This window comes from Sceloporus occidentalis, unplaced genomic scaffold (assembly GCF_023333645.1).
Source record: "Sceloporus occidentalis isolate IW3139 unplaced genomic scaffold, rSceOcc1.0.p SCAF_4, whole genome shotgun sequence".
NCBI classification, from domain to species: domain Eukaryota; kingdom Metazoa; phylum Chordata; class Lepidosauria; order Squamata; family Phrynosomatidae; genus Sceloporus; species Sceloporus occidentalis.
In genome coordinates, this window is record NW_028316984.1 from 17087001 (window position 1) to 17102821 (window position 15821).

The 15821-nt window shown below is 39.0% G+C and overlaps 1 protein-coding gene across 1 annotated transcript in view; it reads left to right on the top strand.

Moving 5' to 3' along the window:
- Window positions 1-5814, top strand: part of LOC149313548 (2-Hydroxyacid oxidase 1-like) — a 47552-nt gene extending 41738 nt beyond the window's left edge. The window contains exons 7-8 of the mRNA XM_089519307.1: window positions 1466-1535; window positions 5534-5814. Coding sequence (XP_089375433.1) covers window positions 1466-1535; window positions 5534-5604 — 141 coding nt within the window. The 3' untranslated portion in view covers window positions 5605-5814. The remainder of the gene's footprint in view (window positions 1-1465; window positions 1536-5533) is intronic.
- Window positions 5815-15821: the final 10007 nt, after the last annotated feature.

Here is a 15821-nt window from a genome sequence, read left to right on the forward strand (position 1 = left end):
TAAAATGACTTTGAGTTATTATAAATTACGAGTAGCTTCATATGGAAGGAGGTAGTCCTTCATCTATCCTGGCCTTAAAATTTAGCGCGTTTTAGAACAACCCCAGCATCTTGAATTGTGCTTGGAAACAAACCAGAAGCCAGTGAAATTGTTTGAAAATTGGTGTCACAGTGGTTTGCAAAGTGCATACCTAGTGAAAGTCTTGGCAACACACTTTTAACTAAGGTCCGAAACACACTGCAGAAATAATCCAGTCTGAGACTGCTTTAACTGCCCTGGCTCAATGCTAGGAAATTTTGGGAACTGTAGTTTTGTGAGACATTTAGCCTTCTCTGCCAGAGGCCCATTACAGATGGGCCTTTGCTCCACCCCCAGTACGTACTCGGGGTTGGCCGAGGACGCAGTGTCCAATCAGGCCTCACCCCTAGTAACTACTGGGGGCGTAAAAATGGCGGTGCCCTATACACATGGGCGCTGCCATTTTGACATGATGGACGCTTAGCGTCCGCACGTTGCGGTGCGGTTGTGATGCCGCACGTGTGCCGTTGGCACCTTGCGGCGTCACAACTGCGCCGCAAGAAGAACTCGCTTTTTGCGGGTTCTTTATGCTGCACGGGGGAGCTGCACGGTTTTCCGCTGTGGCTCCCTCACGCAGCAAACACAGGCGCCAGCAGAGCACCCTTTTTGGGCTCTCTGTAAAGCACCAGAGATAGCTTTGGTGACACAATAAAAGACAAATCCCAGGATTCCCTAGCACTGAGCCAGGGCAGTTAATGCAGTCTCAAACTGGATTATTTCTGCAATGTGTTTTGCATGGGTTTCCAAACACTTTTAGCAGACACTCTGAATATAGCATGTTATGGTAATGTAAGTGAGAAGGAATTTAGACACAATTCATTGTTACTAGATCTTCAGTTCCCATGAATTGACACCAGACATAGCTGGGCAAAGCAACTCCTCCTGGCCACTGCGTTAACCGCTTGACTTTCCATGAACAGGACTAGATCCAGGAGCATCTTTATTCCCCACAAACTACATGCCTGATCTTTCAAAGTGTGCTACAATATATCAAGGAGAGGTTGTTCTCCCAAACCCAGTTTGTTTTGTTTTTCGAGCATCAGGATCTCCATCTTGCCAGAAATGAATGTGTGTTTTCTTACCTCCTATCCATCAACTACTTTGGGGGAAGTTAAAACACACCTTAACTTTTCAGTGTTCCAAGAGAAGATTATACCCTTATGGTATTGTATTATTAAGCTAGTGAAGACCCATTATGGTTGGTCCTTCAGAACTAGAGAAGATAGCAGCTAAATTTGTCTGCCAGCTGGATTTGGGGGAAAACAACCACCACCTAGATTTACCTTACTGATATTTATTGGATTTCCATTATCAAATTGTGGGTCTTGCTGAGTTAATATTGGAGCCACAACATCTATGTTTATGTAATACTGTATGTTTTAATTAGGGTGAACAAGGTGTGAAGGAGGTTCTTCAGATATTGAAAGAAGAATTCGGGTTAGCAATGGCACTCTCTGGTAAGATGCAGAATATATTGGAATTGTTCTTATTCTCCCTCTCTCTCCCCCGCTCCCTGTCCTATTGAGTTCCATCTTGAAATACAATAATATTCCAGAATATAAGAGTCTTGTTCAGTGAAATGTTGTATAAACTGCCCTTGCAATTTGGAGTTGAAGGCTTTCATGGCTGGCATTCATAGTTTTTTGTGGAGTTTTTGGGCTATGTGGCCATGTTCTAGAAACTCTTCTAGAACATGGCCACATAGGCGGAAAACCCCACAAAAAACTATGCCCATGCATTTGTCTGATTTGGTTCTCAGACAGATGTCTTAACTTCTTTTTCACCATTGACTGCTTGGTCTTTTCAGCTAGAGATACCAGGAATGGAAATCTGGGACTGTTTGTGAATAAAGCATATACTTTAGCTCTGAGCTATGGTCTTAACATTCCCTCTTTTCATTGTAATAAATCACGAATGCAGCTTCAGAAAAAGCTCTGTTTCAAAAGAATCTTAATTAAAAATTGCAGTTCACAAATAAAAGGATGAGAATAGGTTTGTTGTTAAATGTGTTTTTGCATTTATCATATGTTTTCAGAAATTCAAACAGCATTGGGGGAGCACACTGGTGATAACTGGAACCAGCACAAATTGTGTGTGTGTGTGGGAAATGGTGCAAATCCCTTTCCTTCCATAGTATAGTTCTGAAAAAAAAAATCCCTCCTCTGAAGGGGTCATTTGTTCAGGAGAAAAATCTCTTATTGATGGGTAACATCGTTGGAGAAAAGAAGCATGGGGAAATACAATTAGTTTCACTTGGCAAATGAAACATAAATATGCTAATTCTCAATAGATCTCAGTAAGAAAATCATTTCATTTTTTAAAATATATTTTGTATTAAATTTATTTATTCCATTTTTAAAAAAAATTATATTCATCCTCTCCCACACATACAGCACACTTATCCATAAACATATATATATATATATATATATATATATATATATATATATATATAGTTATACATGCACACATTTACATACACCCATGTATACTATCTCATCTCTGAACACTCATCTCTGCCTTAACATCAATATAACTTCATATCTTCAACATTAATACCATACCCACCCATAAAAACAACTTCCACCCTCCTATCCTCTATCTCAATAATTTCTATTTTTGTCTTCATTCTTCCTATCCTTGTCTTCATTTCTCTTTTTTCTTTGCTCTAAATCTTCTTTTTTTAATCCCTTAGTTACTTTATAATTTGGATCGTCCTTGTTGTTTTTCCTTGCTTTCCCCCCCTTTTTATTCTTTTCAAAAGAATCTTTTCAAAAATTAACCCCCTTTTATGTGATTCTTCTCTTTGTTTTTCCTTACTATCTCTACCTTTCTTAATCATACTTTTTTTGTTTTTCAGTTCAAACGTCTTTTGGTATTAGTGATAGATTCGCACAGTTCCAAGAATCTGGTTTCTTTTCTCTCAATATTATGTTATAGAACTTCTTAAATTGTTGGATTAATTCTTTTTCTAATTTTTTAAAATAATAAATTGATGAAAATCCATCTGATCCTGGAGTCTTCCCATTTTTCTTTTATTCAAATTATCTTTATTAAACAGTTTATATAAAAACAGCAATTACAACAAAATTATCCCAAAAATCCTTACTATTAACATCTTTTTATTTCCACTTTTTCTTCTTTGTTGTCCTTCCAAGTCTATCTGTCTTCCATATATTTCTTTTTTCTTTCTAATTCTTCTTCTTGGTTCCCATGCCATTGGCTTCATACTAACCTATATCTTACCTTATTTTGGCAATTATCATGGCTATAATTATATACAAGTGTATGTGCATACAAATGTATATAATTACATACACATGTACACACACATATATTGGAAAAAAAGTTTATTTTCTCCTTTTAGTATAATCCTTTCTTTGTTAGCACTCTTCTTCTTTGTTAATCTTGATTTCACATTGATTATATTGATATTTTAATTGTCCATCCAATTAATAACCATAATTTTGGTTCAATTCTTCTTCTTTTTCCACACACACACACACTCTTTGTTGTTAGTTGGTTTCATTTTATTTTATAGAATCAAACTTTTAGCAACGCACCATATTTCCCCCCAGTATTTAACTACTGGAAGCTATTATTTCTCAATTTTATCTAGTGTTTTCATATCAATTATTGCTATCCATTTGTAATTTTGTCTTCTTTCATTAAGCTTTAAAAGTTATTCATCTGTGCTTTTGGGTTCATCTGATCTCCAGTTTTTAGCTGGTATTAATCTAGCTGTTATCTTATCTTCTTTTTTATTGTCATAGTCATATTTAATAAGTAGAGCTCTGGGTTTTTTTGGAAATTGTATTTTAGAGATATTTTGTATAACTTTGTGGATGTTTCCCCAAAATTCCTTTATTCTACTGCATTTCCTTTACATGTGGATCATTGGTCCACTCTCCTTATGAGACTTCCAACATTAATCTTTTTCCAATAAAGGCGGGTTACAGACCACCAAAAAGGGGCGGTCTGCTGCTGTCGCCGGTTACAGAGTCCGGGAACTGCACCAGCCAAACGGCGCGGTTCCTGGATGCTGCAAAGAAGGAGCATGAAAATCGCACTCGCGGCATCATTTCCAGGGCGCAACGTGTGGACGCAGCGTGTCCGCTATGTCAAGATGGTGGCGGCCGTGTGGAACAGCCAACACCATTTCGTACGGACTCAGTCCGTGCTAGGGTTAGGGGCATCTGGAAGAGACGCTTCTTTCTAACCCTAGCACGACTGAGTCCGTCCTAGAGTGCCCGTCTGTAACAGGCCTTAAATATATTTTTTAATCTCATGGGGTGTAATACCATATCCTTTGTTATTCCTCCACATCTCTCCACTGCCACCCCTCCTTGTCTCCAACCACTCCTCCAAACTAACTGGGCTTTTTCCCTCTGCCCACTGTTCCTTTCCAGTCTCTTCTCTGCCTTCTTCATCCTCTACACTCTGTTCTCTATCTTTTTACACCTCCATCTCCATTTTCCATTCTCTGTTCTCTGTTTTTCATTTACTCCTTCCTCCCTCTGGCATGTCAACTACTATCTCTGCTTCTTCTCAGGTAGGGATTAGTATTTTTTAACCAAATATCTTCCTTTTTTATTTGACCACTGCAACTTTTAAAATAGTTTTAACTAGGTTAAAACTCCAAAATTAAAAATAGGTGCTGGCTGCAGCTAAGCTCACTCAGACTTGTAATCCAAGGTGGCTGTTTAAATTGGGTATGGAGGCTCTCCTTCTCCTCCAACCCAAAGAAAAAAATTCTCAGTCTCGGTAAAGGATGTTCGAACCATGAGCCCCTTTTGGTCCCTCTTTACCAGGAGGGCCTTTTATACCAGTCTTTTTTCTTCTTCTTTCTGGTTTCCCCAATTTAAACTGCAGTTTGGTTGCTGGTGAAGCAAACCAAGCTGCTTGTGCTGCTCTGCTACAACCAAAAGTCCTTAAGAAAAGCATTTCATGAGTGTCATTGGTATTAGGGTGTGCTGCTCAATTAGTCTCTTATAGTAGGAAAAATTTACTTACATACATATGTACTTATTTTTTAATTTATATCCTACCTTTCTCCCAAAATGGAACTCAAAGCAGCTTACAATGTCACAAACTAGTTAAAACAGTATATTTAAAAAACATCACACTATCAATGCAATTATAACAAATGAATATGAAACAATGAAAAGCACATAAACCACTTGCTGCAGATTAAAAACAACACACCAATAACACTTCCTTCTACTCTAAAGAGTTAAAGTCTGAAGGATCTGTTTGAATAGGAAAGTCTTTTGCTGCTGGTGAAAAGAGGACAGAGGGGAGGAAAAACAAGCTTCCTCAGAATTTGGAGTAGAGAATGTTATGACTCAACAGGCAGAGGATCACTAAAACAGGTGGAGAAGTCCTAGGGATAAAATTATTGGAGTGCCTATTTAGGATGGATAATCCACTGCAAATGCTTTTCTTTCTTTTTCAGGCTGTCAGAATGTGGAAGCAATAGACAGAACATTGGTACGGAGAGACCAGTGGGCTGCCTCCAAGATGTAACTACTTTTTCTGCTTCACCTCAACCTGTCAAATAGATTGCAGATCACTTGTCATTTCTTCCTCTAAAAAAAGGGAGGATAATTGCAAAGTGAAATTAAGCCTCCAAAGTGGTTTTCATCTGGATCAAAATGAAATGCTCTTCTGCCTTAGTTTTGAAACTTAAGATTCCCTTTGCAAATGTACCAAATATGTCAAGGTATCATTTTAATATTTAGAGGAAATGGGATAAGAAGATGTTAGAAATATTTAGGCAGGTGAGTCAATGTCCTTTCATCCATGTTTGGCATTCTAAGTGATGACAAATGTTGCCCAGCTAAGAATCTCCATTGGTCCCAGTTAGGGCATTATAAGGCATCACTTTCCAATGCTGAAAGTTTTCTGATGGAATGAGATTTACTGAGGAACACTTGTAAAAATATTTGCCATGCTACTTTGAAGCTGTTGACTGACATGACTGGGAGCAGTTGAGCTTTTGAAAAACAGTAAGCTCATGGTGGGAAAACACATTATATTAAAAGAACAGTTGAAGTCCAAAGTCCAAAGATACCTCTTTGATATTGCCTTTAATATTTAATCATAATCTGGTTTCTAAACAGAGCAACCTAACATCATCTTTACTTTTGGCAGTGTGGTACTGGAAAGCAAAACTGAGTTTATAGAAGTTGGACAGCTGAGGCAGAGGGAAATACAGGAGTGTAAAATGATTTTTAAACTTGTGCACACACAGCTATACAAACTGGTTAAAGCAACTCATGAAGTCATCCTTACATTTCAGATTCTGTACAGTTTCAGTTCTTCCCTAACTATAACAACAACCGTGACCCTCCAGAAAGGAGCAGAATTCCAGTCAGCCTTAGCTAGCATAGCCAATAGAAAGGGACAGTGGAAGTTGTGGTGCCACAATATCTGGAAGGACTCAAGTCTACCCCTCTATCAATTCCTTTGTTAGGATGAATCTTAGAGTCATCAAAATCTTTGTTTCTGCTGGACCATACATCCTTCTAATTAAATAGAAATCATTAAAGCACAAACACAGAAACAGCATGTTCATTGTGTCTCAAGCAGATGGAGGAAAATTAGTGGGGAGCACCATAACCTTTTAAATCATTTTAGCTTAACACCTATTACGCATTCTAGGTGAAAAAAGAAAAATAACCACAAGACCATCATTTCTTTGTAGAGCAACAAGCGGTCAAGCAAAAGAATTCATCCAAACTCTATAGCAGTAATAAAGCAGGTGTGACTATCATCTGTTTGTTGAATCCAAAGCCATTTTGTGACCTCCAGGGCCTCCAGCACTCCATCTACCCCCACAATTGTGTGCCTTTATGTTGTTTCTGACTTATTGCCCAATGCATACACCACTACACCATGCTGCCTCCATTTGACCTTGCATGTTGGTGGTAATTTTGCCTCACTTAATACTCCTTTAGGCCCATGGCAACCCTTTCTTTCCAAAATAAAATGACCTGGAAATTGACTTTCTGGCTATTTCCTGTTAAAAAATGTCTCTTTTGGACTTCAAATAGTGTAGGACAGAGTTACTACATATTTCTGTTATACTGTGCCATATGATGCTCTAGCCATTGTAGGAAGTGTTGCTTCCTGACTGACAGTGGTACTTTCTGTAATAGCTAGGACTGTAGTCCCCAAACTGTGCTCTTTAAGGGATTTTGGACTTCAGTTCCCAGAATCCCAGATTATTGGCCAACATGGCTGAGACTTCTGGAAGCTGAAATCCAAAATCTCTTAAAGGGCACAGTTTGAGAGCCACTGGGCTAGAGAACCCCTGCTTTAGTTTACTCCTACTTGATGACCTGGGCAGCACCAGACAGGGTTCCCTACTCTGCTGAGTGGCACAGCCTCATAAGGTTGCCAGAGGGCTCCTGTGACCTTGAAGGCAGTGTGTAGAAGAGGGAACTCCAGCAGGTGTTGCCTGTTACTGGTTGTGTAAAAGCAACATCTGCTGAAATTCCCTCTTCTATTCAGCTATTGATGGTACAGGAGCCTTCAACAGTTTTCATTCTGGCAATCCTACACATTAACTGCCTTTTAAAGTTAAGAATGAGAGGTGGAAACTTCTGGCCAACTCTCATTATTAGGAGAAGGACATGCATACACCAAAACTGGGCAGTGTAACAATGGGAAACAGAACATGTTCTTTTTAGACTCCACCAGCTGGCAAAGGCATGGAAACAAGTTGGCGGACAGGCTTATAAGCAGATATGGAAAGGATTGCTCTTTAGAAGTACCATTTGAAACTCTGCAGCTGTGTATCATAAGACCAAGTGGCAAAGCAAGGTAAACACTGAAGCCAGAACAGATGGGGAAAATAAGGAAATGGGAAGAGCAAGGATAATGGCAACTGACATCCATGTTCACCATTTGGCATTAAGAACAGCATGAAACATTTGTGTTGAAGTGAATGTACTGATGTTAATATTAACTTTAAAAAGTACTTGCTAGCATTAACAGAGGTTTTCTTTAAAACTGAATATTCTACAAATGAATTTGTTAAGTTAATCATTAGTGGTGCATTGGTGACGTGTTGCTTTCAAATTAAAGACAATCTACTTTGCATTGACTTGACTTGTTAAGTCTTCATTTTATTCTTATCTCCATCTCATTCTCTTTGGAAAGTATAGTCTCTTATGCTCTTTTTTATTGGCACAGTGGTTAAATGCCTGTACTGCAGCCACTCATTCACAAACCATAAGGTTGTGAGTTCAATACCAGCAAAAGGGCTCAAGCTTGACTCAGGCCTGCATCCTTCCGAGGTCGCGAAAATGAGTACCCAGATTGTTGGTGGCAATTATCTTACACGTTGTAAACCCCTTAGGGAATGCTTAAGTGCACTGATAAGCAGTATAGACATGCACTTGCTATTGCTATTTCAGTTCCTTATCAGCTGGTATTTCTCAAAAATTAACCTTCTATTGTAGGGGTTCCCTTAACTGCCGTATGGTCTGCAAGGTGAGCACTTCTATTCCTGCCCACATGTTTACCTTATCTGTCACCAATTTCTTCCATACAAATGATGACTGCTCTAGTCTGAAGTGTAATTAACTGCCTCCTCCTCAACAGCCTACTGTTTACTTCTTGAATTGTTTCTGGCAGTTGCAAGCAGTTGTTCCACTACAGAGATCAGCCAGTGATGCTGTGCCCATCATCTTTATCTCAACTTAACTCACTGAAACATCACATTGATGTTGCCTGCCTGAAGGAGACAGACTGGTCATTGTGACATCATGCTGATGTTGCCTATCTGAATGGGAGATGCTAGTCATTGTGACCTACTGTTGATGCTGTCTGCCTGAAGGAGAGAGGCTACCCATTGTGACCGACCTGAGAGACAGAAGATGTTAAGTTGTCATCCCACAGTTACAGCTTGCTTGATGGAGACCAACATTGCCTTCCTCTGTAATTATTTGTCAGGTGCTTTAATGAGAAATGTGCCTGTATGAGCTGCCTTGCATGATGTACAAGGAAAAAGACAAGATATAAGATTAATATAATATAATATATTATGTATCCTAGAACAGGAAGGCATTTTGTAAAAACTTTTCTTCTTGACTATCCCATCCTCCAATCCGTTGAGTACTCCTGCAAGGTAGGCGGTGGACTATATCACTCTTGTGTGGTACATTTTACCTCCAAGATTATATGATTCTATGATTATCTCAAATATAAGCTTTATGTCTCCTTAGAATAAGCCTCACTGTAGTGTTCACTTATATAGGGCATGGATTAACTGCTGATGTCCCTTCCAGTGCCAATGTGTGTCTTTAATTGTGCCCTCCTTTTGCCTGCTAGTCATTTCTCTAATGAATGGGAGCCACTAAAGAGATAGCTGAAAAATAAATTGAAATGAAGAGTTGGGTATAAATTGTATAAATAAAGCCACTGTTTGGAGAGGAAAATATTGCAGAGGGGCAACTTGAAAAAGTGTGTAGCTATTCTCACAGAAAGCACTGGAAAAACAAAATAAATTATATGGAAAACATTAAAATAAGGAACCAATGCAACAAGCCTAAAAGTGTTACCCCATACACAACCCCTGAGATGGAAAAAGGGGTAACAAAAATTATCATAGGACTGGACCATTTTTTTCTCTAAACATGTCCTCATTCAATCTGATTGAGCAATGAATTTCTGAATAGACAACTTTCTTTGCATAATGTATAGTCATTTTGGCATTTGTTGTTTGATAATATGGTAGCAATGAATGATGTAGAATGGGGAATTGAATTGGGGCCATTCAGTGGCTTTTCAAAAATGAGATTTTGCCATTTTAAAACACCCAGTTTTAAAATTAAATACGCCTTTATCCTTTCGGGGATAAGGTGCTTTAAAAGCAATGCGATAATCTGTTCCCCTGGTGTCATGGCCCATCCAACATGGTGCAGAATCAAATGGTTGTCTTAGGCCCTAGTTGGATAGGACTATTAGGTGCCATTTGACCTCCTTGCACCAATTAAGCTAACTTGGTGGAAGGAACTGTCCATTATCTTTTTGCCCAGGTTGAAAAATTAAACTTTCAGTCTGGTGAGGTTTTTTACAGGGAATTGGTGAGAAATCATTTTATCCTTCACCTTGGGCAACAATTTGTATTTTAAAAATTTATTTATTTATTTATTTATTTATTTTGGATACAGCCCTGCACAGTGTAAAAATGCTTTTTGATATGAATTCTTGACTTGAACATCTCCTTCCTAGCCAGAGGGAATTATATTACTTAATACTTTTTCAATAATTTAGAGGAACACTTGGTGCTAAACGGTGATGAAACAGAAAAGGAAGTCAAGCTGGGGGCATGATCAGGAAAGGCAGATGCAGCCAAATACTTGTCCTCATTTGTAGAATTCTACTCTTTATTTACATGGCAACCAGACCTCTGTGTACAGAGGCTAAGCAAATGTTTCACAGTGTGTAATGAAGAGTCGATTCTATTGTTTACTGTGCTTATCGTATTTGCTGCAATGTGGACTTTGTTGCATGTCAGTTACAGAAAACATCAGGAATTGTTTATTTTAGATAATATAAATTCAGAGAATGGATGGTTGTGTCCTGTGTTTATATGCCTCGGATCACATTCCAAAATTTAGGCAAAGTGGTTTCCGCTGCTTAGCCCAATTCAACCTTAGGATTTTTTCTTGTATGTTCTGGCCGGAAAACAATGTGGGGTGGGGGAAGAGTTGACTTATGCCTAATGAAGAATTTGAGAGTTATTTCTAGAGTGAGCTTATAAGTTTGTTTGTCCAATGTTGTGTTTAAGTCCAGAGTTGATTGCCTTTCTATTATGTCACACCCCTCTCCATTCAGAATGGTCCTGTGACTGATATTAAGGTGAAGGTTAACAGAGATTAGATGTGTTTATTAATCCTGGCCAGTTAAGCGCAGTGATAATTAAGTGAAAATTACAAAGTTTTGCAATGACTTCTAGGTCATGATTCCTAGGAGGAATATCCCAGTTGTGTGGGGGCAGGCAGGCTAGTTTGATTGTGTGATTGTGGTTGGACTGAAGGGGATTCCTTTTTGTCTGTGTGAGATGGCTGAACTTTGTTTCACACTTCCTTCTACATATGTTTCTGTATGTGAATGTGTGAACCAAGATCCCAGAGCAATTACTACCACTACCACTACTATTACTATTCTTATTGTTTTTATCCCACTTTTCACTCAGAATTGGGACTCATAGTGGCTCACAATTTAAAAGAACAATAAAAAAGAGGGAATTTAAAATAGAATTGCAACACTGGCACATGCTTTTAAAACCTAATGTTTTAAAAGCCTATCTAAACAAAAAAGTTTTAGCCTGCCACTGAAAAGGAAAACAAGGAGGGGTGGTCATTCTGGTCTCTCTTGGAAGGAAATTCCAGAGTCTGGGAGCAACCACCAAAAAGGCCCTCTCTCACTTCCCCACCAGCTGTACTTGGGATAGTGGTGGGACTGAGAGAAGAGCCTCTCCTGATGATCTCAGATCCTGTGCTGGTTTATACAGAGAGAGCACCAGTTGTTGCTAACTTCAGTTCAAGGTGACACTATGAATGAGAAACATCCACATCACCCTATCATGACCCATCCTGCTCAGGTCTTGCAGACTCAGTGCCATGGCTTCTTTAATTGAGTCTTCCCATCTGGAATGTGGTCTTCCTCTTTTCCTACTGCCTTCTGCCTTACCAAGAATTATTTTCTTTTCCAGTGAGTCATGTCTTCTCATGGTATGACCAAAGTAGGACAACCTCAGTTTAGTCATCTTGGCTTCTAGGGAAAGTTCAGGTTTGATTTCATCTAGGAGCCATTGATTTGAGCAGTATCTGTAGAACTCTTCTCCAGCACCATGTCTCAAATGAGTTGATTTTCTTCCTATCCGCTATCTTCAGCTTTCATAACCATACATAGAAATGGGAAATATGATAACATGGACAATCCTAACTTTAATAGCCAATTATATATTTTACACCCCTCGACCTTGTCTAGTTCCTTCATAGTTGCCCTTCATAGTCCTGGTCTTCTTCTGATTTAGGTCATAACCAGCACTTTGAATAGTGCACAGAAACGAACGGTCAGCCAATGGAGCTGTTTCAACAGGTGCATAGTAAGGTCATTGTAACCTACCCCAGTGGCATCACTAGGATTGGCATCTTCCAGTACAGTAACTCATGGTGTCACAGCCCCATTATCCTCCTCCCATTGCACACCATACAAAATCCTACATATATTTTTTTGTACTCATGGTAATCATAAATTGTAATTCCTGTATATCACTGAATGTAATGGCAATAGTTATATAAACAAATAGCAAAATCAAAACTATACCTTTAAATTACAATATCATTTGCACAGCCTAAGCATATTTACATGTACATAGTTTCATGTTGTTAAACTGAACATTTGATAAAATGTGATATTTTTCAAGAAAATGTAAAAATAATATATATTTTTTAAAAAAATACATTTAAATTAAAAACCACCGAGGCCTCTCCTTTCTCCTCTCACTGAGCCTTGCTGCATTCACACCATCTCTTCCAAAGAGCTCCAGCATTGGGATGCAGGAAAACATCACAGCCTGTTTCTGTCAAGGGATAAATGTATGGAGAGCAGTGGTGTCACACATACCCTGGGTGTCACCTGGTGTGGCCCACCCCACCCCATAATGAACCTAACTTGCCCCAGTTAACAGTCAGGCTGTAGTTCTTTGGATCAGCCAAAGTTTTCAAAGATTCTTCAAAGGAAGTCAGAAGTAGAGTGTGTCACAGTAGTCCAAATGGCATGTAACTAAAAAGATCACCATACGTGGCTTTTAAACTGTGATTTCATTGGGAGTTCTGGAGATTCTAACCACATGACACTGCTTCCCTCCTGTATCTGCCCTGTCCCTCATCCATTTCTTTTCATTCACAGAGGAAACCTGTGAATGAACTGACAATTATGTAATGCCCCAGGTGCAAACATCATTTGTGGTGCAGTTGTGTGCTTGCCAGTCATGTAGTGCCAGTGTCCCCTCTTCTCCACCTCACTGGTCTTTAAAAAAAACACAACAACCCAGCTTTTTGTGCAATTTCTGTAGCCTCAATCAAAGGTGTGTTTTTTAAAGGCTTAAAATTGTGGCTGCAGATCTCTGTAATTGCATGAAAAATGTTGAACCAAATAATAAATAAACCTAGAGGCATGCTGGGTAGGGGATAAGAGAGCAAGGCAGGATTGAGGGAAATAGCAGGAAGGGAGCACAATGGGAGCAGCAGCCCCAGTCACACAAATGAGAAGGGGTGTGATGGTAGATGCATAGAGAATAGTGGTGGCTGTCACATCTCCAAGGATCTCGTCCACATCCCCAGGCTGCACATACTAGGAAGTATACATTGTCACTGGACAAACAGGCACCAAGGTTACATTCACTGGTGCTGTATCAACTACAGCATTCAAATTGGGGCAGATCTGAGTTACTTTATGTGCAAAATGTCATGCAAATTCTTTACAGAGGGCTGCCAAGTGGTCTGCATTTTCTACCCAAGGATGAGTGTGTAATACTGAAAGAGCTGCACTTTTATGAGTTTATTCAGACAGGAAACACACTTGGATTTTGTATCACAGAGGATCCCCGCAATTTGGCAAAATTCAAATATGTTCAAGACACCTAAGCTTTACAGCTATTTTTTTGTTTAAATTTCAGACATTCAGCAAAACCCAGCAAAGAACAGCATGAGACTTAATGAGGATATTTGTAGAATTCCTGTGGGGTGAAATTTTGGTTTTCCAGAGAGTTAACCCTTTTAAAGAGAAACAAAAATACGCAGGTTTGAAAGTTAAACTTGTTAAGAGTTCAGCTTTCATCAACAGAACAACAAAAGTGTGGGTCAGACTATTATTTTAAATCTGTCTCCCTAAAGAATAAAAACTTACTCAGAAAAACAACAACAAATGCAGTTTGTGGTTTAAAAAACAAACAATAATGGCTTTAATAAATATATACATAAAATAACTAAAACTTAATCTAACTGGTGATGGTTTGGACAAAGAGAAATATATCTCACCATCTTTGAAGACAGAAGGAAGATGGGACAATCTCCTGCTTACTGACTGCTGACAGCAGTTACTAGCAGTTTCAAATCTTGGGAGAGAGCTGTTAAACTGCCTCCAAGATTGAGTGACAGGAGCCACATAATAGATAGAATGAGACAGGGAGAAAGGGGAATGAGAGAAAGGAGAATGTCATGCATAAATTGTCCATCAATTCCTCATGTAGAAAAGAACAAAAAGGCAAAGTGTGAGATGTGGCTAAACTTTGTGGAGGCTGAAAAAGCCTTATAGAGAAGTTCTTTAGAATGGTAAGCTGAACAGTAGTTCACTATGAGATGCAGAGCCAAAAACAGTGCCCCCCCCTTTCCATGTACACTGTTACTGCTTATATAAATACTCATAGTTTCCAAAGCCTTGGAGACAAAAAGCCCATTTCCTTCTCAGCATGAAATGCTAACAAATAATGGCAACATGTTTCCTAATAAAGGTATTTTTAAAATTCAGCAACAGTAATTGAAAGGGGCAGTTCCAGGCTTCAGGATTCTCATCTGATCTTTGAAGATGCAAGCAGTAAATTTTGTTCTGTGAAAGCACACAGCTCAGAATTACTTTTGGGGACAACAACTCCCAGATCCACTCAGCAAGCATTCTGGGATGTGGAGTTCAGCAAAACAGCTTTTCTGAGTTCTGTCAATGGGTAGTGGGGCCTTTAAGTCCAAGCAACATAGATTTGTAGGTTGCTGACTATGTCACAGTGACACAGACTTGTAGATTGTTGACTATGTCACAATGACACAGATGGGAAATCGAAACAAATGCCTGGTTTCACTGACTGTGCTGCCTGAGGCGTTCAGTTGCTTTGACCATAAATTCCTGTTCTCAGAGAGGAATACTGAATAATATGCTAACATTGTCCTGTTAGAGGGAAAAGACAGTGTCTTTTCTTAGTGTCCCAAAGAACAAAACTGTACATGAAAAATAAGATATTATTTCACAAGGGGGTGATGAGTTAGTCTATATGCATTTCATGCTACTTTGGGATGTATTCATTCACAAGTCCCTTCAGTCTAGTGCTTGGAATTGGAGTCCTACCAGCAAGATCTCTTCAGAAAAAGAATACGTTGCCTTCATTACTCAGTTAGAAAATGTCTTGGAAGATTTTCAAGTAAGTCTGAACAGACATCTGTTTTGTCTTAAGATACTCCGGGCAGGAGATTTGCCTCAGAACCCACTGGATCCAGGTATTTCTTCAAATCATTCCCTTTTACTCCAAACTTGGAACACTCATAGTCTATTTCAAACCATGCCCAGGGAAACTACCAGAGCAGAAGAGTGTAGGTAAATGAACCTTCTCTAATCAGATGCCCTTCCAATGTGCTGGCTACACCTTTTGCCAACAACATCTAGCATATCCATATTGGTTGGGAATGATGGGAGTTGCAGTATCACACACTTGAATGGCACTAGGTTGAGGAAGACTGGTGAATATATATAGGTTTCCATATGTCAGTTGTATTGAATTGCTATATGCAGAAAGAAGCCTAAATACCCTGAAGGCACCAGACTTTGGAAGGGAAACTATTTAGGATTATCAGGCTCTATAGATTGCATGTCAGAGGAAAGCAATGGCAATTTAATCTACTTGTACCTTTACATGCTTTCAAAATGCTAGATTGGCAGAAGCTGGGACTAGTGAC